At 35.4% G+C, this 27,863-nt stretch overlaps 1 protein-coding gene across 6 annotated transcripts in view; it reads left to right on the top strand.

Moving 5' to 3' along the window:
- Positions 1 to 27,863, top strand: part of Cdk19 (cyclin dependent kinase 19) — a 145,042-nt gene that overhangs the window by 104,796 nt on the left and 12,383 nt on the right. For 4 of the 6 annotated variants that reach the window (XM_015500157.2, XM_048788208.1, XM_048788180.1 and 1 more), the window contains 4 exons: positions 16,488 to 16,545; positions 22,296 to 22,427; positions 26,821 to 26,964; positions 27,313 to 27,382. In XM_015500157.2, the coding sequence (XP_015355643.1) occupies positions 16,488 to 16,545; positions 22,296 to 22,427; positions 26,821 to 26,964; positions 27,313 to 27,382 (404 nt within the window). The remainder of the gene's footprint in view (positions 1 to 16,487; positions 16,546 to 22,295; positions 22,428 to 26,820; positions 26,965 to 27,312; positions 27,383 to 27,863) is intronic. The other 2 variants (XM_048788232.1, XM_048788223.1) reach the window with 2 other exon arrangements.

Genomic DNA, 27,863 nt, shown 5'->3' with positions numbered 1-27,863 from the left:
GGCGGGCGGGGTGGCCGATCACAGAGCGAGCCGGGCCGCCAGGAGAGCCGGGATGGCGGGGGCCGTCTGCTGGGCCAGGCAGGGACCCTTCTCGCTGCCCTGGGCCGCCGGGGGCCGCTCGCAGAGCCGGTTGGGCAGTGGCTGCGGGATTGGACCTCTGCGCCCGCGTGGCCGGCCAAGATTCACTTGTCTGGGACCAACTGTCACCTCTAATATAACTTACTAATTCCTGGCAGGTCTCCTTTCAGCGGAATTTTGCTAGAAGTTCCTCAGTAGGTAGAATGTAGCTGTTTTAATGGGTGTTTCTGATCCGGTTAATGTGGAGATACTGAAAGTGCTGCTTCCTTGCCGGCCGCCATGTTGGATCTAATACTATGTTTTAATAATGGTTGTGTTTTATTAGTTTTTGTTAGAAAAAAAGAAAACCTTATCTCTGCTATTCAGGCCTGTAACCACTTCTAAAAGGCAGACAAAGAAGTGCATTGTTAACTGTTGGCAGTGCTGTGTTGGCAGGCATTGTATTGTGAGTATCAAAGTTTGATTAACATAAGTGTTGTGTTACGGATATTCCCAGCCTAGTTTAAGGTAAAATGAAATTAATCACAGCATTTAATAGTATATGCTACTCCTGATGTAAGATAGCCTGCATCTACCTGTAAGCATGAAACTTCCAGCTGGAAATACATTTTACTTGGAAATAAACAGCATAAACAGTGGTGAGTTTCTCTGAATAGAAAGACACATTTAATCCAGAAGTACCTAAAATATGACACTAATATAATTTTAAAACCTAACTATAATTTTTAACTAGATTATCTATTTTTTAACTGTATTCCCATGGTGGGGATACTTGTTTGCAGACTTAAAGTATTTGCTTTACCAACATATTTTAACTTCTTAGCATGTACAGAGCCAGGCACAGTGGTGCATGTCTGTAATCTCAGGGTCTTGAGAGACTGCAGAGGATCACAAGTTCAAAGCCATCCTCAGCAATTAGCAAGACCCTGTTTCAAAACAAAAAATATAAAAGGGCTGGGGTCATGGCTCAGTGGTTAAGCATCCCTGGGTTTAATCCCCAGTACAAAAACAAACAAACAAAAAACCACCAACAAACCAAAACAAAAACCCATATACCAGACACTATGCAGAGCACTGGGAATACAGGAAGTAATACAGTTGCTTCCCCCAGTGGGTGTATGGCGGGAAGATTTAATAAAACAGATAATCATAAAACAACAGGGTTATAAAAAATTATGAGATACATTTAAGGATTAGCTAATAAGCCTAAGGAATTCAGAATACAGATGTAGAACATTTAACTAGCTTAGATAGGGACTCTCTTGAAGGTCCATACTGAGCTGAAATTAAAAGGGTGAGTAGAAATTAATAAGGTAAAAATGAGTGGAGGAGGAGAGGATTTCAGGTAGAGGAGACAGCTTACATTAAAGGACACAGGCTTGCTTTTTGTTGCTGGGACAACAAAAAGAAAATTTAGGAGGAAAGATTTATTTTTGCTCATATTTCAGTCATGGTCAGCCAGCTCCAAAGTAGAAACTTCATTCAGAAGCCTTAAAAGAGGGGAGAGAAATAGCAGGAGGTCCTCGAGCAGGGGGTGGGGAGTATGGGGGTGAAGGGGTGGGGAGCATGTACCATCAATGGATTAGTCCACCAGTAAGGTCAGAACCTGCATGATCCAATCATTTTCCAAGGGTTCCACCTCTGAACACTGCTGCTTTGGAGACAGGCCTTCAATATATGAGCCTTTGTGGGACACTTCATATCCAAACCAAAACAAAGAATTTTAAAAAAGAGAGAAAGGTGTAGGAACCAGTAATGGTGGTTCTTAATTGCCCTGTTTAGAAGTATGGATTTTTCCGTTTGCCAGTTTCCTGAGCTGGTCAAGTTTTAAAGACAGACCACTGAGACAGTTAAGGAGGGTTGGTTTGAGGATTCAGGGAGAGTAGCTTTATCAGGTTGTTCAAGTCAGTTAGTTGAGAAGTCATGAAGACCTAGGGCAGAGGTGAACAGCATAAAGAAGAGGGAAGATAATAGGTAAATATTTAGGACTGAAGTCATATTTGAGGATTGATTAGATTTGAGGGATAAAAGACAGAATGGAGTTCAGACTTCTGCTTTTGTTGACTGAGAAGCGAATACTGCAAAAAGAGGCGGTTTTGAAAGGGAAAGGTAATTCAGTTTGGACAAGGTTCATTGTGATGATTGTAGAGATGGACAATATACAACTGACATAACTCTAAGGTACAGTGCAGGATTAGAGCCCTAGAAGTCTACACTTGGGAGTCTCAGCACGTAGGTGACTTCTGAAATCCTCAAATAAACCAGAATCAGAATTTTCAAAGAACCTATGTTCAGGAGTGAGCTTGGTATCATTTGGGGTAAGTGCTTTTTCTAGTTTTCTGACACTTCTTTTAAAATTGGGAAGTCACCTATCAAAGGACCATTAGTAATTCATTTGTTTGTTTGTTTATTCATTCAACATAAGTTTTCTTTTAAAAAAATTATTTATGATATGCTTAGATTTCAACAGATATACAGTGACAGAACTTCCTCTCTGCCTTCTAGGAAGTTGCAATCACAATGATCACATTCTCTATAATTTTTAAATATAGATTCTATTATCCAATTAATGAGGTTATTTTAAGGGCTAAACAGTTATGATAGACTAATACGATTTGTAAATGACCATTGTGTTTGCTAAATAAAAGAAAGCATAGACCTTACTCTTAGTAGTTATTTGTCCTATTTGCTGCAACACAATCTTATTTGTTTGGGGTGAACAATGAAGAACAGTGTACAGAAAGGAACATGAACTGAAGGTTTTCTCCTGGGAATGTTCTTCTGTAGCAAATGTAAAGGGAATTGTGCCAACACTATGTTTAAATAAAAGTACAGTTGTAGTCATTAATATCAGGCCTGCACTGTTCATTGTTTTTAGAAACCAGTCCAATTGACATTCTGATTGTTCTTGTTCCTATTATTCAGGATTGTAGACAATTGTGTTTGGGTTTTTCTGTCTTCCCCGATTGGTGCTGATAAGAGTCATATTGTGAGTTTCATATATTTGTTCTAAATGTCTTGGGGTGGGGAATGAAAAGCAAATGTGGTAGAATGACTGTGTATCTTTAAGGCTGTTCTATTTATGATGCCAGTTAACTGAAATAAATTCAATCCTGTGGAAAAAAAGATACTATAAAAGGGAAAAAGCAAATCTGGAGTGCATGTAGAGCATCATGAATATAAATTGAATTAACTAAATTCTGCAAAAATACAGATATTTCAGTGATATCTTCTGAGTGGTTGTTTTATTTATCCCATTATTTCTTTCTCTTTTGCCTTGAAAATACAATTGAACTAAAGCAAACCTTGTAGAATTGATTTGTCTGATTTTATTGCTGATAACTTAAATGTGAGCCATCCAACTACTGCCATTTCTACTGTTTCTATGGTAACCAAAGTGTGCAAACCCAGCAGTATCACTTTCTTTCACAGCTGGCATTTTTTGTTCACAGTAAGAATAGGAGTTTTAGTAAAGCATAGTCTATGTTAATTGGGATGTAACTAGGTCAGAACAATTTTGGTATCCTTTCTTCATCATTTAGATTTGTGTGTGGGTATGGGTTATGTGTGTGAACTGAAGTTTTCTTTTTTAAACAATACATATACTTTCACTGAAAGTAATCACTGTAGGTGGTCTTTTTAAAATTAAATATAAGGGCTGGGGTCATAGCACAGTGGTAGAGTACTTGCCTATCATGTGTAAGGCATGGGTTCGATTCTCTGCACTGCATATACATAAAGATTCATTGACAACTAAAAAATGTTTAAAAATGAAACATCTGTGTATATAATTCAGCATGGAATCTTGCTTGGATGGAGGTATTCTGAAATTTGCCCCAAAGACCCTATAGAAAAATGAAGTTTCTGGGCACAGTGGCACATGTCTGTAATCCCAGCCACACAGTAAGTTGAGTCAGGAGGATTTCAAGTTCAGCCTGGGCAATTTAGACCATGTCTTAAAATTAAATAAAAAAGGGGTGATGTAGGTCAGAGGTAGCGCACTTGCCTAGCATGCATGAGATAAGACTTTGGGTTGAATCAATACCACCATGCACATACCCATGTGAGAGAAAAGAGCTGGGCACGGTGGCACATGCGTGTAATCCCAGTGGCTCTCCAGAGACTGAGACAGAAGAATTGTGAGTTCAAAGCCAGCCTCAGCAATGGCGAGGTGCTAATCAACTCAGTGAGACCCTGTCTGTAAATAAAATACAAAATAGGGCTGGGGATGTGGCTCAGTGGTTGAGTGCCCCTGAGTTCAATTCCCAGGACTCCACGGCAGCCCTCCCCCACACCCCTGCAAAGAAAAAGAGAAAAGAAAAATGAATACTTTGAAAAGTTAAACACATTTTCATGTTGATTGTATAATTTATTTTGTTTATATTGTTACTTTGAAACATAAAATATCTTGTGACCTTAACATTTATTTACTTGTTCTGAAGGGGACAGGTAGTCCCAGTGAAGGGATGAATATTTTAAAATTATTCCCCTGTGCAATTCTAGGTCTTAATGTACCTGTGGGTAAGAGCCCAAGCTCTAGGTTTCTTTCTCAGACTTTATGGAAGAACTCATAGACTACTGTTCCCCTAACTATGCCTCTGCCCTCATCTCAGACTCTGTGTAGAGACCTTGTACATAGAGCTTCCATAGGATAGGCTTCAAGTATGTTTCCCAAAGGTATTTTCTAACTTCAGTGCTAGCTAGACTCTCTCTTGCTTCTGTTTGTGTGTCCTCATTCATTGTTCTTGTTGTTTCAACAGTGCGATTGAAAGAATGTCTAACAAGAGTTAGTTAAGTGATATAAAACCTGCTTCCTGTAGTTCTCACATTTGGTAGTTCTTATTGTATTTTATTTATTTTATAAAGCAGTTTTTGCTCCCATATCTCATACTTAAAAATTATGTTTTATCTTACTGTCTTTATTTTGAAAGTGCCTAAACTCAAACTTTTGGTGTTAACAAATACTGTATAGCAAGTGGTATGTAAGATGATTTGTTTGAAAGTTTACAACTTTAAAAATTATGTCCCCTAGAAGTCGCATTCTCATTAAGGCCTTTAAAATTATACTGTAAATCTGCATTACCTTCTTTTCACTTATTTGGGCCACATTCACTGTGCCTGGTTTCTGTAACTGCAGAGAGATTATTTTCACTGAGTTGCCAGTGACCTTCTAATTATTCATTCCACTTGTAGCTACTTCTTCCTTTTTAAATTCTCTTATTGTCTAGAATCCTGTTCTATATAGGTTTTTTTTTTACCTTTGATTTTCTTCACAGGTTGTTTCATTGTTTTTTCCCCCCTCCCTTTATTTTCTCTAGTAGTATTTATTTTTTATTTTATTTTTAAATATACGTTTCTCTTATTGTAAATAACTAAATTTTACAAAATCAAACATCACAGAAATACATAATGTCATGGTAAATGACAATCTTTCCAAATCCTGCCATCAGAGATTGGGCAGAATACCAAAATCAACCTGTGTTCCTCCCTGTCCTACCTACCCATCTATCCATCCATCCATCCATCCATCCATCCATCCATCCATCTATATTATACAACTATTTAAAAGTTAAGGGTAAAAAAGAAGGATAAAATAACAGAATGATGCTAATTCTAGTCATATAAAACCTAAAATCTTTCCTAGTTCCTGTGTGACTCTATGATTAAAACCCCTCTCCAATCTTTGTCTTAATTCTCCATTTCTCCTACTACTTACTCTTCTCCTCTCACATTGACTCCAATCAGTTACCTCTACTCTTTCTCCAGCTGGCTAACCTGCTAGCTCATCAAGATTCTCCCTAACTGCTACAGACATCATGTCCTTGCTCTTGCCCATCTGCAAACCTATGGCAGCCCTCACCAACTCTCAGAGCACAGGCTAGACGTGCTCAAGAAGGTAGCCAGTTCCAGTTACTAAAGTGACTTGATCTATAAGCAGAATATTTAAAACAGCAAGTAAGCCCTTCCTTGGGTTTCCTTTCTCTATAATCATCACAACTGTATTATTCTGTCCTTCCTAATGCCATGGTTCTCCTTAGCCATATCTCTAGTTCACTCCAGGCACACTTTTATTTTTTTTTAAATTTCTGAATATGAGCTTTATGGATTTTTTTCTTTCTTTTTGGTACTAGGGCTTGGGACACTCAACCACTGAGCCACATCCCTAGCCCTATATTGTATTTTAAAAATTATTATTATATTATTATTTGCATTACAATTCTTAATACACCTTTATACCACAATTTATCATATCTCTGATTGTATATAAGGTATGTTGACACCAAATTCACATCTTCATACATGTATTTTGTATAATGATGAGGGTCTCCTTCCACCATCCATGCTATTCCCCTTCTCCCTCCCTTTCCCTCCCACCCCTATTCCCTATCTAGAGGTAATCTTCCTCCCTTGCTCTCCCTCCCAACCCCATTTTGAGTCACCCCCCTTACATCAGAGAAGACATTTGGCATTTGTGTTTTGGGGATTGGCTAACTTCACTTAGCATAATCTTCCCTAATGCCATCCATTTCCCTGCAAATGCCATGATCTTATTCTTTTTTATTGCTGAGTAATATTCCATTGTATATAAATATCACATTTTTAATCCATTCATCCACTGAAGGACATCTAGGTTGGCTCCACATTTTAGCTATTGTGAATTGTGCTGCTATAAACATTGATGTGGCTGTGTCCCTGTAGTATGCTGTTTTTAGGTCCTTTGGGTATAGTCCGAAGAGAGGAATAGCTGGGTCAAATGGTGGTTCCATTCCCAGCTTTCCAAGGAATCTCCATACTGCTTTCCATATTGGCTACACCAATTTGCAGTCCCACCATCAGTGTATGAGTGTACCTTTTTCTCCGCATCCTTGCCAGCACCTCTTGTTGTTTGTCTTCATAATGGCTGCCACTCTTACTGGAGTGAGATGGTATCTTAGCGTATCTTAGTTTTAATTTGCATTTCTCTGATTGCTAGAGATGATGAGCATTTTTTCATATATTTGTTGATTGATTGTATATCCTCTTCTGAGAAGTGTCTGTTCAGGTCCTTGGCCCATTTATTGATTGAATTATTTGTTTTATTGGTGCTTATCTTGTTGAGCTCTTTATATACCCTAGAGATTAGAGCTCTATCTGATGTGTGAGGGGTAAAAATTTGTTCCCAGGATGTAGGCTCCCTATTCACCTCACATATTATTTCTTTTGCTGAGAAAAAACTTTTTAGTTTGAATCCATCTCATTTGTTAATTCTTGGTTTTAATTCTTGTGCTAAGGAAGTTGGGGCCTAGTCCCACGTGATGGAGATTAGGGCCTACTTTTTCTTCTATTAGACACAGAGTCTCTAGTTTAATCTCTAGAACCTTGATCCATTTTGAGTTAACTTTTGTGTATGGTGAGAGATAGGGATTCGATTTCATTTTGTTGCATATGGATTTCCAGTTTTCCCAGCACCATTTGTTGAAGATGCTATCCTTTCTCCAGTGCATGCTTTTGGCACCTTTGTCTAATATAAGGTAGTTGTAATTTTGTGGGTTAGTCTCTGTGTCCTCTATTCTGTACCATTGGTCTACAGCCTGTTTTGGTGCCAGTACCATGCTGTTTTTGTTACTATTGCTCTGTAGTATAGTTTAAGGTCTGGTACAGCGATACCACCTATTTCACTCTTCCTGGGTCTCTTAGTTTTCCAGATGAATTTCATGATTGCTTTTCCTATTTCTATGAGGAATGCCATTGGAATTTTGATTGGAATTGCATTGAACCTGTATAGTACTTTTGGTAGTATGGTCATTTTAATAATATTAATTCTCCTATCCATGAGCAAGGTAGATCTTTCCATCTTCTAAGGTCTTCTTCTATTTCTCTCTTTAGGGTTCTATAGTTTTCATTGTAAAGATCTTTCACCTCTTTTGTTAAGTTGATTCCTAAATATTTTATTTTATTTTTTGAGGGTATTGTGAATGAGGTAGTTTTCCTCATTTCCTTTTCAGAGGATTTGTCACTGATATATAGAAATGCCTTTGATTTATGGGTGTTGATTTTATATCCTGCCACTTTGTTGAATTCATTTACTAGTTCTTGAAGTTTCTTGGTAGACTTTTTTAGATATTCTAGGTATAGAATCATATCATCAGCAAATAGTGATAGTTTAAGTTCTTCTTTTCCTATAGTTATTCCTTTAATTTCTTTCGTCTGTCTAATTGCTCTGGCCAGTGTGTCAAGAACTGTGTTGAATAGAAGTGTTGAGAGAGGGCATCCCTGTTTTGCTCCAGATTTTAGAGGAATGCCTTCAGTTTTTCTCAGTTTAGAATGATGCTGGCCTGAGGCTTAGTGTAGGTAGCTTTTACAATGTTGAGGTAAGTTCCTGTTATCCCTAGTTTTTCTAGTGTTTTGAACATAAAGGGATGCTGTATTTTGTCGAATGCTTTCTCTGCATCTATTGAGATGATCATATGGTTCTTATCTTTAAGTCTGTTGATGTGATGAATTACATTTATTGATTTCCATATGTTGAACCAACCTTGCATCCCGGGGATGAATCCCAGTTGATCATGGTGCACGATCTTTTTGATATGTTTTTGTATCTGATTTGTCCAGGCACACTTTTGCCTCAAGCCTTGCAAGTTGCTCTTCTGCCTGGACTGCTCTTTCCTTAGACATCCAGCTGGCTCACTATTGTACCTCCTTCAGGTCTTATGCAAAATGTTACTTTCTCCAGAAGGCTTTCTCTGAAGAGAAAAGAATGCTTAAACAATGTCGAAGATAACACCTTATCAGTTTATTCAAAACAGTACCTATCCCTATTCCTTGCTTTATTTTCTGTCTTCATTATCTTCTGAATATGTACGTACAAAAGAATATCTAAAATATTTGTATGTCATAAGGCATAAAAATACAGTGAATTGTCAAGAACCTGTCACTTAACTCAGTAACTAGAAGATTACCAATAGTATGCTTTTATTTGTTGTTCCATATTCTCCTACCTCCTCCCAAGAGGGAACAAATATCCTGGATTTGAATCAGTTATTCTCTTCTATTTAAAAATGGATTTATCTTCCTGGGTAAGATGGCACACACTTGGAATCCCAGTGACCTGGGAGGCAGATGTAGTGGGATTGCAAGTTTGAGGCACTTTAGTGAGACCCTGTCTAAAAATAACAAGTAAATAAATAAGGAATGGGATGTAGCTCAGTTGGAAAGGACTTCTGGGTCCAGATTCCTATTTCCACTCCTCAGAGAATTCCAATACTGGGGCAAGGGGAGAGAAAAGATTTATCTCATTTAGTATATTTAGCTCTGCCTGATTTTAAGCTTTTTGAAAATGGTATCCTGTTGTATGTATGTAGTCTTCTAAAACTTGCTTTTTTAATTCAGTGCCTCCACAATTTGAACATGTTTTTACATTTGTTTATAATTCAGTGACTTTTTTCACTACTATTTTAAAATTTTGTGTTACTCTACCACATTTAAAAAAAAATACAAACTGGTATTATGAACATTCTATGGTATATCTAAAAATAGAATTACTGAGTCAAAGGGTATGCATTTGTTTACTTTTGCAAGATGTTGTCAAATTGTTTTCCAAAGAAGTTATACCAGTTTATACTCCTACCAGCAATGTATAGGAATTTCCATTGATCTACTTCCTATTCTTAATTTTTAACCAATCTAGTAAGTATAAAATAGTGTCCGTTGTGATCTTACTTTACATTTCCCTTATTGGTTGGGTTGAACATCTTTTTCATAATACTTACTAAAAATTTATGCTTTAGTTGATTATCTGGACATTTTGCTCATTTTTCTGTTTGGTTGTTTTTCATTTTAACTTGTATGATTTCTTTAATCTTTCTTGCTTGTGTGTGTTATAAGTACTTCTTCCAGTTTGTGCTTTGATTTTAAATTTTCTCGTTATTTTTTGATGATTGGAAGTTATTATAACATAGTCAAATTTCTCAGTCTTTTATGATCAGAGTTTTTTGTGACTTGTCTTAAGAAATTTAAATCTACCTCAGGATCAAAAAAGATGTTCTCAGACTTTTTCTCTGAAGTTCTAAAGGTTTACTTTTTATTTAGATCTTCAGTTGAAATTGATGTGTGTGTTATTTAGATCTTTGGTCGCAATTGATGTATGTGTGTGGGGGGGAGAGAGAGAAGGTGATGATTCATTTTATTTTTTCACATTTATACAAATCCTCATCTGTTGTTACAGCATCGTTTTTAAAATAGTTGCTCCTTTTTCCATTGATCTCAAGTTGTTCTTCTGTCATTATCATGGTTTCCATCATTGATTAGTTTATCTATTCCTGTACTACCATCACACTGATAATTATCATAGCTCTAAAACAAGCTTTGGTATTTGGTTTTGAGCCAGATTCCTATTCCCACTCCTCAATCCCCTGTATAATATTCTTTGTATCTTGGCTATTCTTAGCCCTTTGCTCTTTTTAGAATCAGCTTTTCAAGTCCTACCTCCCCCATTACAAAAACTCTAATGGGATTTTTTAATTGAAATCACATTGAATTTAAAAATAAATATGAGGAGAATTGATATCTTTACTACATTGAGTCTTTTTATCTCTAAACATGAGGTCTTTATTTAGGACTTCTTTATGTCATTTAAAATAAGATTTCATATGTATCATGTGCATCCTTTGTTTTATCAGCTTTTTTGCTGCTATGACTAAAAGATCTGACCAGAACAATTGTAGAGAAGGAAAAGCGTATTTGAGGGCTCAGGGTTTCAGAGGTCTTAATCCACAGAAGGTCAGCTCCTTTCCTCAGGGCTTGAGGTGAGGCAGAACATCATGGTGGAAGACTGTGGCAGAGGGAAGCAGCTTACCTGGTGATCAAGAAGCAGAGAAAGAAAGACTCCACTGGCTAGATGTATACACCCCCAAACCACGCCCCAATTCCCACCACCTCTAGCTACACCCTACCACTTCAATTACTACTTACTTAATCCCTATCAAGAGGATTAATTCACTGGTTAGGTTAAGTCTATAACCCAGTCATTTCTCCTTCAAACCTTTTTGCATTCTCTCACATGAGCTTTTGGGGGACACCACATCTAAACCATAACATCCTTTGTTAATTTATTCCTAAATACTGTATAGTTCTTGTTGCTATAGAAGCGTTGGCTTTGAAATATATATATTTCCTAGCTCTTACTTTTACTAAAATATAGAAATGCATTGACTTTTTTATATTATTCAATTAGCCAGATATCTTTCTAAAACCTTCTATGATTGCTAATAATTTATCTTTTGAGTTTTTTGATGTAGATAATGAAATCATCTGAATAGTTTTATTTCTGTCTTTATAATTCATGTGCCTTTAATATTGACCTATAGCGTTGTATTTACAATACATGTTAACTTTAGAAGTGATGATAGTGGACATCCCTGAATTTGTGTGTGTGTGTGTGTGTGTGTGTGTGTGTTACTGGGGATTGAATCTAGGGGTGCTCTACCACTAAGCTGCATCCCCAACCCTTTTAATTTTTTGAAAGGGTTTCACTAAATTGCTTACTTTGGAACTTGGGATCCTCCTGCCTTAGCTTCCCAAGTTGCTAAGATTACAGACATGTGCTATTACCAATCTTAAAGGGAGTATTTCCAGTGTTTTCTTCTTAGATTTTGATATATACCCTTTATCAAATTAAGAAAATTGTTTCCCGGGGCTGGAATTATAGTTCAGCAGTAGAGCACTTGCCGCCTATGTGTGAGGCACTGCATTCGATTTCTAGCACCACATATAAATAAACAAATAAAATAAAGGTCCATCAACAAAAAAAGAAAAAGAAAAGAAAATTTTTTCCTAGTCTAAGTTGCTGATAATTTTTATTATGAACGAGTATTAAATTTTATCCACTGCTTTTTCAGCATCTATCAAAATGATTGTATCATTTTCATCTTTATAGACTTGTATGGATTTTCTCATGTTAGACTATATTGGTATTCTTGTTTCCTAGATTTGATTTACTGATATTTTGTTTAAATTTTTTAAATCTATACTGAAGAGTGAAATTATTCTGAAATTTTTCTTTTTCATGCTTTGTCTGGTTTTGCTATCAAGATTAAACTGGCCTAATAGGAATAGTCAGATAAACTACAGTTTCAACTTAATTCAGTGCTTCTTAATTTCTTCAGGTTTTCTAATTCATTTTGAATCAGTTTTTTAGGCTACATTTTCTTGACTTTGGCTATTATGTATACGTTTTCAAATTAGTTAAGTTCTTCATAGGATTCTTTTATCTTTCTGTCCTCCACTGGATCATAGTTATGTTTTTTTTTTCTTCATTTGTAATGTTGTTTATTTTGTACCTCTCTCTTCTTGTTCCACTTGTCCCATGGACTTCATAAATCCTCTCGGGTTCATAAATTTCTGCCCTTTTTCTTTGTCTTTTTCCTTCTACTCTCTTTTTGTTTATTTTCTTGAGCAGTAGCTGCTGCTGCATCCTTTTCTTCCTCCTCCTTCCTCTCCTCTTCCTTTCTTTCTTCTTGTCCTCTTAATTCATTATTTCCAGGCTTACTTTTTTCCTAACATAGTTAATTTATAAATTTCCTTATAATATAGTATTGTATTAGCTGCGTTTCACAGGTTTTGAAATGAAGTATTTTAAATATTTCATTCCTGAGTATTTTAATTTTCTTTATGATTTCTCCTTTTACTTCTGAGTTCGTTAGAAATATTCTGTTTTAAATTTATATTTTTATAATTGACTTTAAGTTAATTGAATTGTAGTCAGAGAACATAGTCCATTTAATAACAATTTCTTGAGACCTGTTGGTATATAATCAACATTTGTAAATGTGCCTGAGAGGGAAAAACATATATTCTCTAATTATTGGGTAAAAAGTTGAGTATATACCCACTAGTTCATCCTTGTTAATTGTATTCTTTGGGTAGTATACAAAACTAATCTTTGTCTGCTTGAAATATCAGTATTTAAAAAGCTATATTATCATTGGTCTTTTTTCTCCCTGAAGTTATATCAAGTTTTAAACACATATATACGTACATACATACATAAGTGTGTGTGTGTTTATATGTGTGTGTATAAGTAAAACGTAACAAGTATAGAATCGTTGCCTCTTTCTGGTAAATTGAACTTTGTATCATTATATACTGACCATTTCTGGACCTAATAATTATGCTTTTGTCTTCAAAATTATTTAGTCTGACATTTCTGTGCTTGACTCAGCTTTCCTTAAGCAGTTAATATATTTTTAAACATTCTTAAATTTTTAGCTTTTAGGGTCCTTCATTTAGGTTACCTCTTGTCAATAGCATATGAATGGATTCTGATTTTAATTCATTATGGAAACATGATTCCTCAGGCCTAAGTTGGGAAGTTTTTTGCCTCTGGAAAGGTTTTGCTTTTGCTTCTTCTGGTGGTATCTAGGTTTAGTTCCCTTCAGGGTCTTGGCAATTGTAGAATAGAAGACTCAACTTCCTCACCTGGTTGATGATTCAGGGTTCCATGTCCCAAGGGAATTGTGTATTTAGTATCTGCTCTGAGGTCCATTCTGCCTTTTCTTAACTCTCCATCCATAAGGATACATTATTCAGAGGCTGAAAGTTGTTGTAGATATCTTTGACCCCTGTGAGATAAGGGACACTTTGAGAAATTTTCCTTATGCTGCATATAATTGTTCTGTAAGGGCAGGGTCCCTTAGAACACTTGGTTAGCCATAATACAAGATATGGCAGTCTCCTTGTTTTCTTTATTTCCATATTACTTATAATATGTGATGTACTATGTATATACTTATTTATTCTCTTTCCACTAGAATATAAACTCCAAAAGGGCAAGAATTTTTCCTGTTTTTTTTTTCTGTCACATTTCTCACATCAAAACCATTGTCTATTGCTTAGTATGCATATAATCAATATTTGTTGAATAAATGAGGATGGAGAGAATGGTGTAAAAAAACAATGATGACAAGTCTTGAACTTTTACCTTGAAATGTTTTTGTGTTCCTCTGTGACCATTGCCGCAGATTAAGTTGTACTTTTCCCTAGACTATTGTAGCTCATTTCCAACCTCTACTTTGTGCTTCATTGGTCATTGATTCATCTGTCCTTCCAATCTATCCTTCATATTGTTTCCAGACTTACTTTCTTAAATAGATATTATCTCATTGTCTTGTTTTGCTTTGCCTATAGAATAGATTCTAGTTTTTTTAATGTGGTATTTTATTCCCAACATAGTTTTCTAGTCTTATTTCTGTACAAAGCATTCTATGCTCTACTCACATAAAAATACTCATACAGGCTCTTAATATGGTATATCTGTGTTTTTATGTGACTGTGTTCTTACCTGTAGGGTTCCGTTTGCCGAAACAGTCATTCTTTTGTTTCTTCTTAATAAATCTGTGTCCTGTTTACTTGTAGTCATCCAAAGTCATCTTCCTAAAGACTATCTGATATTCACTGAAAAGAATCATTCTTTTGGTACTTTTCTATTTTGTCACTTTTTATAATATGCACTCTATTCTAAAAAATCTGTCTGTCCCAACTTGCCTTACTAGGCTTATGCTTCTTGACAAAGTCAAGGTCTTTAAATTTTTTTCCCTAAAGGTCTGCAGTACAGTAATAATGTATCTTTGATAAGTAGTTACCAAACTTGATTCTTTTTCCAAACTTGAATTTGGAAATTTATTCATTCATCAGTTTTTATCTGATGTTATTTTTCTTATTTTTCTATGGTGAATTAATCCTGTCTCACATTTTTAATTATTACACTGTAATGGCAATAACTTTCAAATCCAAATTTTCTTATTTTCACTCCCCTGGCTAGTATGACTTAGGCATCTCATGTTACTCAAACTTAATGTCAGCTACTCTTTGTTGTTCCCCATCCCAAACCAGTATCTCTCATAACTTTTCTATTTCCATAAAAGGCACTATCATTCTTTTGAGCACATAGATTCAGAAAACTTTGGTGCAATCTTTATCACTCTTTCTTAATCTTTGATTTCAAGTAGTCACAAAGTTCTCCTCTAAACACTTCTCAGCTCCATTTCTTCCTCTCTGGTCCCTTATCACTTCATGCCCAGTTCTGTTATTCCACCTTTCCTATAATCTCACTACCTGTAGTATAAAGCTCAGATTACTTCACCTGGTATTTAAGACTATCCATAGTCCAGTTTCATCCAACTTCCCCCAACATGAGCCTTCTCCTGCTAAGTCAGACTTCTTATTGTATCCTCAGTATACCCATTCACAGATTTTTCACCTTCTGTGATGCTCTGGTGCTCTCACTCTTCCTCTACTCTGCCATGCTGATTGCTGTTCATTTTTCAGGATCTACAAATGGATATAGTTCTCACCCTTACCCCCGGTGAACATTTCCCTCAATAATGAAATCTCTAGTTAATCACTTCTGACTTTGAACTTCTAAAAAGTAGTAATTATTGTTTTCATTGAAATGCTTTAAAAAATTAGCAGATTGAGAGGGATCATAAAGGTAGCCCAGTTAAATCTCTAATGGAAGAAGGGCCTCAGGCCAAGCTTCTAATATTATACAAAACTTCCATTTTTTTTTTCTACATAGTGAGCATCTGGAGATTAGGATCTTGGTTTTATGATGTTTTAGTTTTTCCTCTTAATGCTTAGGTATGGTTCTTTGCCCCTAGAAGACATTAAAACATATTCATCGATTAAATAAATGAATTCAGTAAATTTAAACACAAATTTTCTCGACAAAGACTCACTTGCCTCTTCCCACCCCAAATCTCTCTGCACAGTTTCTTTTTCCAAATGTCTGAAGATAAAGATAGCTTAAAAGATGGTAGATACATTTACCGCCTACTCATTTTCTTTATATAGCTCTGTATTAACCTTGGTTTTTACTTTTCTACATTTTGAAATTATATTTGGAGTTTCTTACTTTTGCATGTACATATGAATTTTAATGGAGTCTGTTAAATGTTGGTCATGTTTTCCTATGGCAGGTTAGGAATATTTAGCAAAGAATGTTCCATTTGATTTATTTAAGTGAAGGCAATTTTATTGTGGTTTGAAATTTTTATATAAAAAATTTTCATCCATGCAAACTCTTTGTTCTGGGCAATAATCAGTTTATATAACTTATGCAGGTTTTAAAATTGTTATTACTATTTTTTTGTGTGAGATGATTATAAACAATAACTTTAATTGTTTTGTAATTATTTGAATGGCATAATTTTGAAAATAAGTTATGTTTCCATGGCAAGGATGTTTATGTAAAGTTAGTGCTAACTTCAAGTGTGTTGAGTGCTTTAACTATGTAGAAGGTGCTTGCTATTTGATTTTAAGTTTAGTTTTGATGAAAATGCACAAATGCTATTTTCATATTATAAGAAGTTTTTCCATTTTAGAGCATGTCAAAGGAATAAACAGTAATTTGAATGCTCTATTTTTATTTCTAGAAACCAGCAAATATCCTAGTAATGGGAGAAGGTCCCGAGAGAGGGAGAGTCAAAATAGGTAGGTAATTACTCCTTAAATAATTTATTAAGAAGCTGAAATTCCTTCAAAGACGGTTTCCCTATTTAATACTCTTATTTAAGAAGTTAATTTTAAAATTACTTCTGCACATTATTTTTAGAAAAGATGTTGGAAAATGTAGGTGTATAGTCTATAAAACCTCAACCCCTCCCCCGCAATAAGATTCTGTAATTCTAAGTTGAGAAATCACTGGGAATTGACAAGGAAGCCCACGAAGACATTCACTCCCATACAATGTCCCAAGCATGTGTTTATGTTACTTACTACCACTGTCCTGCAGAGTTACCCTAAACATAATCCCATAAATCTCGTTTTTTTTCCTTAACCTTACCAAATGTCCTTTCCCTGAATATATCCCCCTTGACTTAATACATAGAGACCCTCACATGTTTTCCTCACTCCCCCACTCTTGGCCTGCATATCCTGTGCCAGGGACTGACATTTTTTCCCAATAAATATATGTTTATAGCCTTTCATACTTACTTGAAGGGTCTAAAAGAAATTAACATTATTTATACCTAAAAAATGAGCTAAGAAATGCTTTGTCTAATTTATTTTCATAGAAATTATGTTTATTGGATGTTCAATTTTTAAAAAAATTTTTTAGTTATAGATGGATAAATACCTTCTTTCTTTCTTGATTTTTATGTGTTGCTAAGGGTCGAATCCAGTGCCTCATATGTGCTAGACAAGCACTCTACCACTGAGCTCAAGTCCAGCCCATGTCCAGTGCTTTTTAAAAGGACTTTAAATTTGTTTTATCAGCCTACTTTCTTTGCTATTAGAATATACTCTGCTAGAGAAGGCGCTAAGTTGACCTAAAACAAACTCATGCTTTCCTGCTTCACCTGAGTCTGTCCTGCTGCTTAGTTTTCGACTTCTTCCATTACTTTCCTAACCTATTTCTGAAGAAGCTCTAAACCAACTTCGCTTTCATTAAAATTCTACTCTGAGTTTGCATTCAGCTTTATTCAAAAAAGTATTAATGTTAATTAATTACCTGGGGCTGCTATACCTCTTATCTTTCCCCCTCCCTTTTCTACTCCTCCTCACTTATTTGTGTTTTATACTCACACTCTTTTTCTTATCCGCATTTTTAAAGTACCTACATTTTACGAGGTACAGGTGAAAGAGTAAAAGGGATTGTGCCTTCAATGTTATTTCATTTATAATGTAGATAAGGAAAGCTGGATTTAGACAGTTAGTAGCTTATTTAGTCTTTCAAAGATAGGACTTGGGTTCCTAGTCCTGAGACTACATGGCTAACAACAAACAAACATCTGTTAATGTCAGAGTTGGTTGTGTGACCTCGCTCACTTCCACTTTTTGTCAACACAACTCTGCCTATGAAATAACCTCAGATAGAGTTACTCTTCCCTTCCAAAGTCGAACTTACTAGTTCCTTTCCTATCTTCTAAATATCACCCTGCCCTGCCTAAGATTCTTATATGATAGTATTATCATTTTCCCCTTCTCAAGTTTCTTCTTTGCTTCAAACGTTCATAGTCCTTTTCCTGATTTTAAAATAAGTCTTGTATCCATGTTGTTTTCTTTAACATTTGTTCTATTTTTTATTCCACTCTTATTCCTATACTTCTGGAACATCCTTGATGTTCACTTTTGGATTCCACTTACCCTAATTTGTTATAGTCTGGCATCTAATTTATCTCTTGATCAAAACTGCTTTATAAAAGGACATCTGTGACCCCTAGCTTACCAAACCCAGTGTCCTGCCTTACTCCTGTTCGTCTTTACTACAATAAACCATTTGTTCCTCTGGCCTGTCTGGTCTTGAGACTGTCTTTTTCCTTGGTCTATATGGCATCATATAATTCTATTTTTCTGTCTGCCACTTTTTTTTTTACTTCTGCATTTCATTCATTAATGCCTCTTACTCCAGTTTACCTGTTATTTTAAGATACCCTAAGTATTGGTTTGGAACATGGTCTCCTTCTACAGTTACTTCTTTAGGGAATTGATAAATTTGATTTCAAAATCTTGATTCTATGAAAATGATTTTAAGATCTGGGTGTTAGATTCTATTCTGTCACCCTAGCTGAATTCTTTTCTTTCTATTTGGCTGTCCTCCTGGCAGTCTATACTCCATTGTTCCAAACCAACTTCATCATCATTTTCTTATACTCTCTCTTGTTTGTGTCATTTACTATATCCCAGTCACCCAAATCTAATGTCTTCTTACTACTCCTTAACATAAAATCCATCGTCTGGTTGGTAATTAATAACCTTAATGTTAAAAGTTTTAGGATTGAATTTTAGCCAAGATTAGGGATAAAATCAGGATTGAAAGTAAGAAATAATAAAGGTCTAGTTGACTAAATTACTGTCTTTTTAAAATTTATTTTGGTACTGCAGATTGAATTCAGGGGCATGTTACCACTGAGCTACATTCTCAGTCCTTTTTATTTTTTGAGACAAAGTCTTGCTAAGGTGTTGAAGGTCTCAATAAGTTCAAGGATGACCTTGAACTTGGGATCCTCGTGCCTTGGCCTGTGAATCACTGGGATTAGAGGACTGTGCCACTGCATCTGGCATAAATTTTGTTTTGATGTCATGTTGATGTTGTTAGTGCTGGGAAGCCAACCCAGGGCCTCCCACATCCCAGGGAAATACTGTACCAATAAACTACATCCCCAGTCTGCACATTAGTTTTAAAAAATCACTAGTGGCTTCTGGGTGTTATGGTGTATACCTGTCATCCCAGGAAGTTCACAAATTCCAGGCCAGCCTGAGCAACTTAGGGAGACCTTCTCTGAAAATAAAATGAGAAGGGATTGGTATGGTAAAGTACTTGCCTAGCATGTGCAAGGTCCTGGATTTCAGTTCCTAGCACTGCAGGAAAAGAAAAAAAAAAAATAATGCTATTGCCTGTGATTAATGTTTTAATACAGTTCTGTTTGGGGCTCATAAAAGAAAAATATGCCTGGTTGAAAGGAAAATATTTTATGCCCTTTCCTATATCTGAATCTTCTCTTCCCCAGCAACCCAAAGACTTCCAGGCCAAAATGTGTATTACCTTCCTTTTTGCTATTTAAAAAGATTTTTCCTTCAGGATCCAGCTCAAGATACAGTTTAAATTTAGTCCACTTTCACCAGTGTTTATTAAGCACTGTTCCACATGACACCTTGGAAGAGACCCTCCCCACAAGGGATTTAGCACCTAGTAGAAAGCAGTAACAATTTCCTTTATTCTCACAGTTCTTAGAACCCTTTGCTAATTTTATTTACTCCATATATTTTGTTATGTAAACTCTTTGGATGGTATATCTGATTTTTATTTTATTTTATTTTTTTGCTAATTTTCTTTCATTTGACACTGCTTAAGTAATACCCACACCAGAATTCTGCTACTCCTGTCTATTTAATTGAAGAATTCAATTAAACCAGCTGTTGTTGTAATGGTTACTTAGTTAGTTATCTTTTGTTTAAATTAGTAATTATCTGAAAAATGGTTTGAAGCTCCTTTGAAGTTAATATAATAGGCAGGAATTATTAAGACTATTGTATCATTCTGGCCTTGACTTAATCTGACAGTGATTAGATGAAACTTAGACAAAACTAAGGAGGTAGAAAATAAGAGGAGAAATGATGACTTTAGCCTTTACTTTAAAATGCTTTTCAAAGGATAAAACAGCATTCCATCATACTTTGTCATCAACAGTAATCGGCATCTGATTGTTTAATCTGATTTATCATATATAATCATTTTCATCTGTGTGATGACATACTTACCATCAACAATAACACCTATTAAATATATAAAACAGTGCTTTGAATATTGTGTAATATTGTAGAATAATAGGTGTAATATTAGTAAAATGCTTGAATATTTTTATTTGCTGTAGGAAAATTTAGTTCAACAACTGCAGGCACCAGCACAGGCTTCCTTGGATAGCTTTGTTTTTAAAGACCTGGATACTCCAAAAGCATTCTCTGAAAGTTCTTGTAAATTTTATTCAAACTCTAAGGAAATAAAATCACAGTAAATCAAGATTTCAGTGTAAATTATCATACATTAATTTCAGATTAAATGATACTCTGTAGTTGAAACTTTTATGTATGTTTGTACATTTTATATTGAGGCCCCTTATGTACTCAAAATATATTGATTATTATATATTTCAAGTCATAGAGGTTTATCATTCTTGGGACTTTGTCTCTGTGGTTTGCATTTATCATATGTATAATTTGTGGATGTCAGATTAGTGTATGAGAATGTAGATAATAGCTGAGCAGAGTGTCACACACCTGTAATTCCAGCTATCTAGGAAGCTAAGGTAGGCGGTTCAAAAGTTTGGGCCCAGCATGGGCAACTTAGATGCCATTTCAAAATACAAAAAGGGCTAGGAATGTAGCTCAGTGGTAGAGAGCTTGCCTAGCATATGCAAGCCCCTGGATTCGATTCCCAGCACTGCAAAAAGAAGAGAAAAAATAAGTAGCTCCTAAATTACAACATGGGTTTTTCAGTAGTGAAGATCTTTATTTACTATCTCTGTGAACCTGGGAAAGTCATTTAACTTGCCTTGAGCCTTAGATTATTCATCTCAGAAGTGGGGAGCAAAATACTTACTATATCAGTGTCTCATTATGATTAAATGAAGCCAGGTGTGGTGGCCTATGCCTGTAATCCCAGTGGCTTGGAAAGCTGAGGCAGGAGGATCGTGAGTTCAAAGCCAGCCTCAGCAATGGCGAGGCGTTACGCAACTCAGTGAGACCCTGTCTCTAAATAAAATACAAAATAGGGCTGGGGATGTGGCTCAGTGGTTGAGTGCACCTGAGTTCAATCTATGGTCCACCCCCCACCAAAAAAAAAAAAAACGGATTAAATGAGGTGGTATATGATGCACATAAAAGCCAGTTGTAAACTGTAAAGTGTTTTTAGACACAGGTATTTGTTATTTATGAAATCTTAAGAAAATTGATCTCTGGAACCTTATCATGGTTATAAATATGCTTTTACTAATAACATATTTTACTAATAACTCAGTTTTATATACCCCTAATATTTAGATCAGTTAGCTTTGGTAGGCCTTTGTTAAATGTGAATTATAACAAATTATCTCTTATATGTTCTATGCATACTCTTGGAAACACATGTGATATTTTGGTTACCCTTCAATTAGTGACTATTTCCCATCTCAGTTTGTGACACTTGCTACTTTCCATAATGTAAATATCCTGTCATAGCCAAATCCAAGTTACCAATATTCTGTCACCTAATGTAGAGTTAGGAAGTGATATGTATAAATCAGCTCATGTGAGCATGTAGGAGCTTCTGCAGCACATACTAAGCTAAGTAAGAATCAGTTCTTTGATATATAGGTATATAGAAGTCATGACTGATCATGGAGACTCTCAGACTATTCTATATATTAAGAAACATTTAAGATTATTATTATAATTGTTTCTGAGAGCCAGAAATTTGAAGTCAGACCTGAATTTTAATTCTGACTAAACTTAGCTCAGTGATGCTTGGGGCAAGCCTTTAGGCCTTAGTTTCTTCAGCAGTAAAATGGACACCATGGTAATATCTACATCCAGGGGGATACTAAAGATAAATGAAGTGATTCCCATTTAGTGCTTGGCATAGACCTGTGATTTTTTCCAGAGGAAAAGCATTGCTTCATAAGGTTAGTGACCATTTTATCAACCTTGCATGGTTCTAATAGCATGTCAAACTGAGTTTTATATTAATTTATTTTATTTTTTAGCTGACATGGGTTTTGCCAGATTATTCAATTCTCCTCTAAAGCCACTAGCAGATTTGGATCCAGTAGTTGTGACATTTTGGTATCGGGCTCCAGAACTTTTGCTTGGTGCGAGGCATTATACAAAGGCCATTGGTAAGTTGGTCTAACATGATTTGCTATCTTGGCATCGAGCTTTCATAAATACCAAATGGTATAATAATGAAAGTACGTGGTAAAAACTACCTTATATCTTTCTGTTAAAATCCTGATATCTTCTATGTTCCTGGATTTTACATTCAAGTAGATTTGGATTTTAGAACTGAATAGGAGAATATGGTCATTTTTAAAGAAGAAAGCATTTTCTTTTAGAGAATAGAGGTATCTGATCCTATTAGGTTGCTATGAAAATAAGAACATGCAAATTTTATTTTATTCTCACCTAACTATTGACCAGAAGAACTAGAGAGAAGTTTAGGATCGTTTTTCTCACAGAAAGAAAAATATAAAAGCAGGAGTAATACAGTGTTGGCAAGAACTCTTACTTGGGGGAAAGTTAGTCACCATATTTTCCAGCAAGAACTATATGTCTTATCTTTCTCTTTTATCATTCGTTATCAGAATGCAGTTTCTCCTTCAAGGTAGGAAATATAATCTAGTTAGTTGAGCAAGATTAACTGTGCTCAGCAGCTTGCTATCTCACTACAGGGTGGTTGGGGCACTGAGTAAGAAACCCCGTCATAAACACACTTACTGGGACTTAAGTCTGCTTTATAACAGAGGCTTCAGAGATTTTGCTACCTGGTCACTACAGTGTCCTCAGAATATCCCCTCTGTTGGTTGAGAGTCAGCTGGAGAGAGCCATCCTCAAATCTGGAGATAATAAAAGAAGCATAGTGAGTGAATAAATAATAGCTGGTAGAAGGTCTATTTCTATAAATTGCCGACATTTCCCAAGTGTATTCCTTTAAATTTTCTTTCTTAATTTGGATTATCTGCTTATTGGTGTTAGGCTCATATCAGTTTGGACTACCTTTAATTATTTTTGTTGAGTCATATTTAACAAGGATACTAAAATTATAATGTTAAAAATTGACAAGAAGCACAATCCTTGCTTATGAAAACCTGGTGGCACCCAAAGAACTGCAAAGGAAGTTCTCACATTTGGACAAATTAGACTGATACCTAGCCTGCTCATGGGTAAAAAAGCAAACACAAATTAATGTCCTCGTTCATTAGGAGGTCTGATTTCTGTAAAAGTCAAACACCTAGAATATGTTTATATGTTCCTCAGATACTGATACTCTAGCATAGAACTGTAATATTGTAAATATCTCATAAATACTGTCAAATGCTTCTGTTAAATTAATGGTAAAGCCTCTGAGTAGCCTCAGAGCTGTGAGGAAACCAGTATTTGTTTGGCAGTAGAGGAATGTGAGATGATATAAGGCCCTTGTTCTCACAATTGGCCATATGATCCATGGAGGAAAGTGGCAGCTGTCTGTAGAGGGTAAAGAAAGAACTACAGACAAAAATGGAAGGGATGGAGTGGCCCAACAAATGTCAACAAATGACTTTTAATGTAGCACTGTATTTTTGACACTTTTTTTAGAATGATGTTTACTTTTTGTTATTTAGGTCTCTTCTTATCAACTATTGGAAGCAGTTAGATCCCTTAGGCAATCTCAGAAGCTACCAGAGGATAGGAAGAGAGTGAGTAAAAATAAGCCAAAGAGAATGTTAGAATGTTGGAAGAAACAGGTGGTGCCTTGGAACAATCAGGCTGATGTTGGATAACCTAGAGGATGTAGTACCCATAGATGTCCATATGCCTGTAGCCCTCACCTACTACCAGTACAGTCTATATCTAAAAGAGAGTGTTTTCTCTAAGAAAAGGCATATTCAGCCAATACCTTTTGTTAAGCTAAGTGATGCTCCACTAAAGTCAGTTTCATTCTCAACTCATGGTAAGACCCATTTTTAACATGTACTTTTCACACAGTTCACACAGTATGTGTGACCCACATACTTTGAGAGTCCATACTTTGAAAAATACAGTTTTATAATTATTTTCTGATTAAATTTTCTTCTGTTAAAATAAAAATAGTTTTTGGAGATAAAGGGAATTGGGTATAATTGAAAACCAAGTATATTTCTTATTTCCTCAGTAAGGAGAACTAAAATTGAATTTTAAGCTTGCAACTTACTTGCTCACTAAATGAGATTTACCATTTAAAGATAAAAACATAATTACTAGTTTCTAATTTTAGTAAAGTCCTAATTATTCATTCTCAATAGGAGTTAGGATGTTAAGACAGAGAAAAGAATAATTCCCTGAATCAATTATCTTTGGCCTTGAAAGATATTCATAGCATATGTATATAAGCACATACATAATCACTCATTCTCATTCTTCTCCATACCAGTCCATGTCAGAAATGAGTATGTATATTCAGAGCATAGGAAAAAGATTTTGATGATTTGATAACAGTGGAGTTTTATGGAATGACATTTAGTGGGGAGGGGAGTGGCAGTGTATTGGGGACAAGCATCAGGAGAACAACCATTGATTGAGGAAAGAGATCTGAGGAGGAGGCAGAGATGATTGATGTAGGAGCCAGATAACTACTTAAAATTATAGGCTAATATGAGGCAGAAATTGTAGTAAAATTTAGCACTACTTGATATTCCTTATTTTAGCAGTTTGTGGGGAAGTATAGATACAGGGTTCTGTTTTGAATAAAAGACAAACCGTGGTCATGATAGACACATGAACAACAACAATATAGTAGTCATCCCAGTTGACTGTATGATAAAGGCATCCAGGAGGAAGAGAGATGGGACCATCAGGGACAAGAATGATAGCCAACATGATGTGGGAGAGAGAAAAGAATTAAAAAGTAGACACTCAACAGTATTATTACTCTACCGTGTGTGATGAATGTTTATGATGTTGATGACCTTGGCTGCATCATTAAGGAGGATTAAATTATATTTTATATCCCTTATGATGGCACGTAATGGTATAATAAAAAATGGTTATTGAAGGGATATGTTCCCATTATCCAGAAGGCTAACTTAGCTGGAAGGAAACCATTCCTGAATGGGATCAGATAAAAGAGGCATTACTATATGTTTTTTTTGCACTTGGCATTTTCTCTTTTTACAAAATATCATACTGACAATTATTTTAGCTAATGAATATTATTTAACTCTAGTTTATCTACAGAATGTGATTCTCACATTTGATAGGCTACTAAACACTGTACTTTTTTTACTATACCATATTCCTAGCATTATTATCTGTTTTAAAAATACATAACTAAATGGCATTTATTTAAAGGGACAAATGTGGATACACATCTCACAAAAATTAATTCACTTACACATTTGGCAAAGCATTTTAAATATTTTAGTCCCAGAATATAAATTCTAATCATTCAATATATAAAGCCCAATTGAATAATCTATAATTGGTGACTTTAGTTAATAAAACTTAAAAAAAAAATTTTTTATGGTGCTGAGGACCAAATCCAGGTCCTTGATCATGCTGCACAAACTCCCTACTTCTAAGCTACATTCCTAGCCCCTTATAAAACCTTTAAAGCTTCCTAACTCTGTCCTAAGGATGGGGGTGGGATAGCATCAGAGCAGACCTGTTAAGATAAGCCGTATCTCTAGTTATGTCCTGCAATACATACATACGTGTGTGTGTGTGTGTGTGTGTATCATACACACACACACACACACACACACACACATATATATATATATTGCTGGTTTTGTGGTGTTTTGTTTTTTCAGTACCACTGTTTTTTCAGTGGTAGAGTACCCCTGGATTGAACCCAGGGGTACTCTACCACTGAGTTACATCCCCAGCCCTTTTTATTTTTTATTTTGAGACAGGTTCTCACTAAATTGCTGAGGCCACTTAAAATCCTCCTGCTTCTGCCTCCCAAATTGCTGAGATCGCAGGCATGTACCACCATGTCCTAGTCATGCTTGTATTATTTATCAGCTCATAAACCTTGTAATTTGTTGGGAAAAGAACTGAGGCTAGTAATCTTTCAGATAAAAGTTGGGTTTTTCCAAATGCTTTTGCTGTCTGTCTAGACATATTCATTACACATTTATAGCATTAAAAGAATTACATCACCATATTGAATGATGGTGTTTGACTCTGTCAGATCTGAGTATTGTGCCTGGTATTAGGTTATCAATGAATGCTTCAATGATTAAATTATTAATAGTGGCTAGGAAGATTTTTGTGTAAATCTTAAAATTTATTGCTTGCCAAATTTAATTTCTTTCTAAGTTTATTTTTTAGGAAACTTATAAGTAAATGTTCTTTATTTAGCTTCCAATCTGTTACATGATACAGCTATTTCGTGTCACATATATACTGTATATATTCTCTTCTACACTTGCTGTTCTTTGTACATTGCTTTATTGAAAAGTATTCTTATGTGTGTGTTAGAATTATATCCAGGAATTGTAACTAAGGAAATGTAATACATTTGTATAAAAACTTGATTTTTTTTCTTCATAGATATATGGGCAATAGGTTGCATATTTGCTGAATTGTTGACTTCAGAACCTATTTTTCACTGTCGTCAGGAAGATATTAAAACAAGCAATCCCTTTCATCATGATCAACTTGATCGGATATTTAGTGTCATGGGATTTCCTGCAGGTAATTTGTTTTCTTTTTCAAATAGTATTTTGAGCTGGGTGCAGTGGCCCATGTCTGTAATCCCACCGGCTCCAGAGGCTAAAGCAGGAGGATTGTGAGTTCAAAGCCAGCCTCAACAACAGTGAGGCACTAAGCAACTCAGTGAGACCCTGTCTCTAAATAAAATACAAAAAAGGCTGGTGATGTGCCTCAGTGGTCGAATAGTGCCCAAGTACCCCCCGCAAAAAGTATTTTGAGTCATATTTCAAAAGATAAAGTGTGTTTTATGTATATTTTAAAACTAAACCAATTATATTTTGAGTAAAATTAACATTATTTTTCATAACAATATTCAATTTTTTTTGTAAGATAAAGACTGGGAAGATATTAGAAAGATGCCAGAATACCCTACACTTCAAAAAGACTTTAGAAGAACAACGTAAGTAATTCATATTGTTGTAGTCCATCTGTGCTGCTAGAAAAAAAATATTTAGCTTAGGTAATTCATAAACAATAGAAATTTATTTTCTTATAGTTGGGTGGCTGGGAAGTCTGAGATCAAGGTGCTGGCACATTGCATGTCTGTCAAGGACTGTTCTCTGCTTCCAGGATGGTGTCTTGTGGTTGAATCCTCAATGATGGGAGGGTAAAAGGGGATGAAGCCTCTTCTATGAGGCAATATGCCTTTCATAAAGGCAGAATCTTCCATGACCTAAGCACCTTCTGAAGGTACCACCTTTCAATATTATTGCATTGGAGATTAGGTTTCAATATGAGTTTGGGGAGGGGGCCACAAACATTCAGATCGTAACATGTTAATTATAGGTAGCAACTCCAATAGGAAAATTTAATCTTTAAAAAAACACAGATGTAGATTATTATTTAAGCCAGGCACTTTTAGTATTCTTATTCTCCCCCTC

This window comes from Marmota marmota, unplaced genomic scaffold, assembly GCF_001458135.2.
Source record: "Marmota marmota marmota unplaced genomic scaffold, marMar, whole genome shotgun sequence".
NCBI classification, from domain to species: domain Eukaryota; kingdom Metazoa; phylum Chordata; class Mammalia; order Rodentia; family Sciuridae; genus Marmota; species Marmota marmota.
This window is presented reverse-complemented; position numbering and strand designations above follow the sequence as displayed.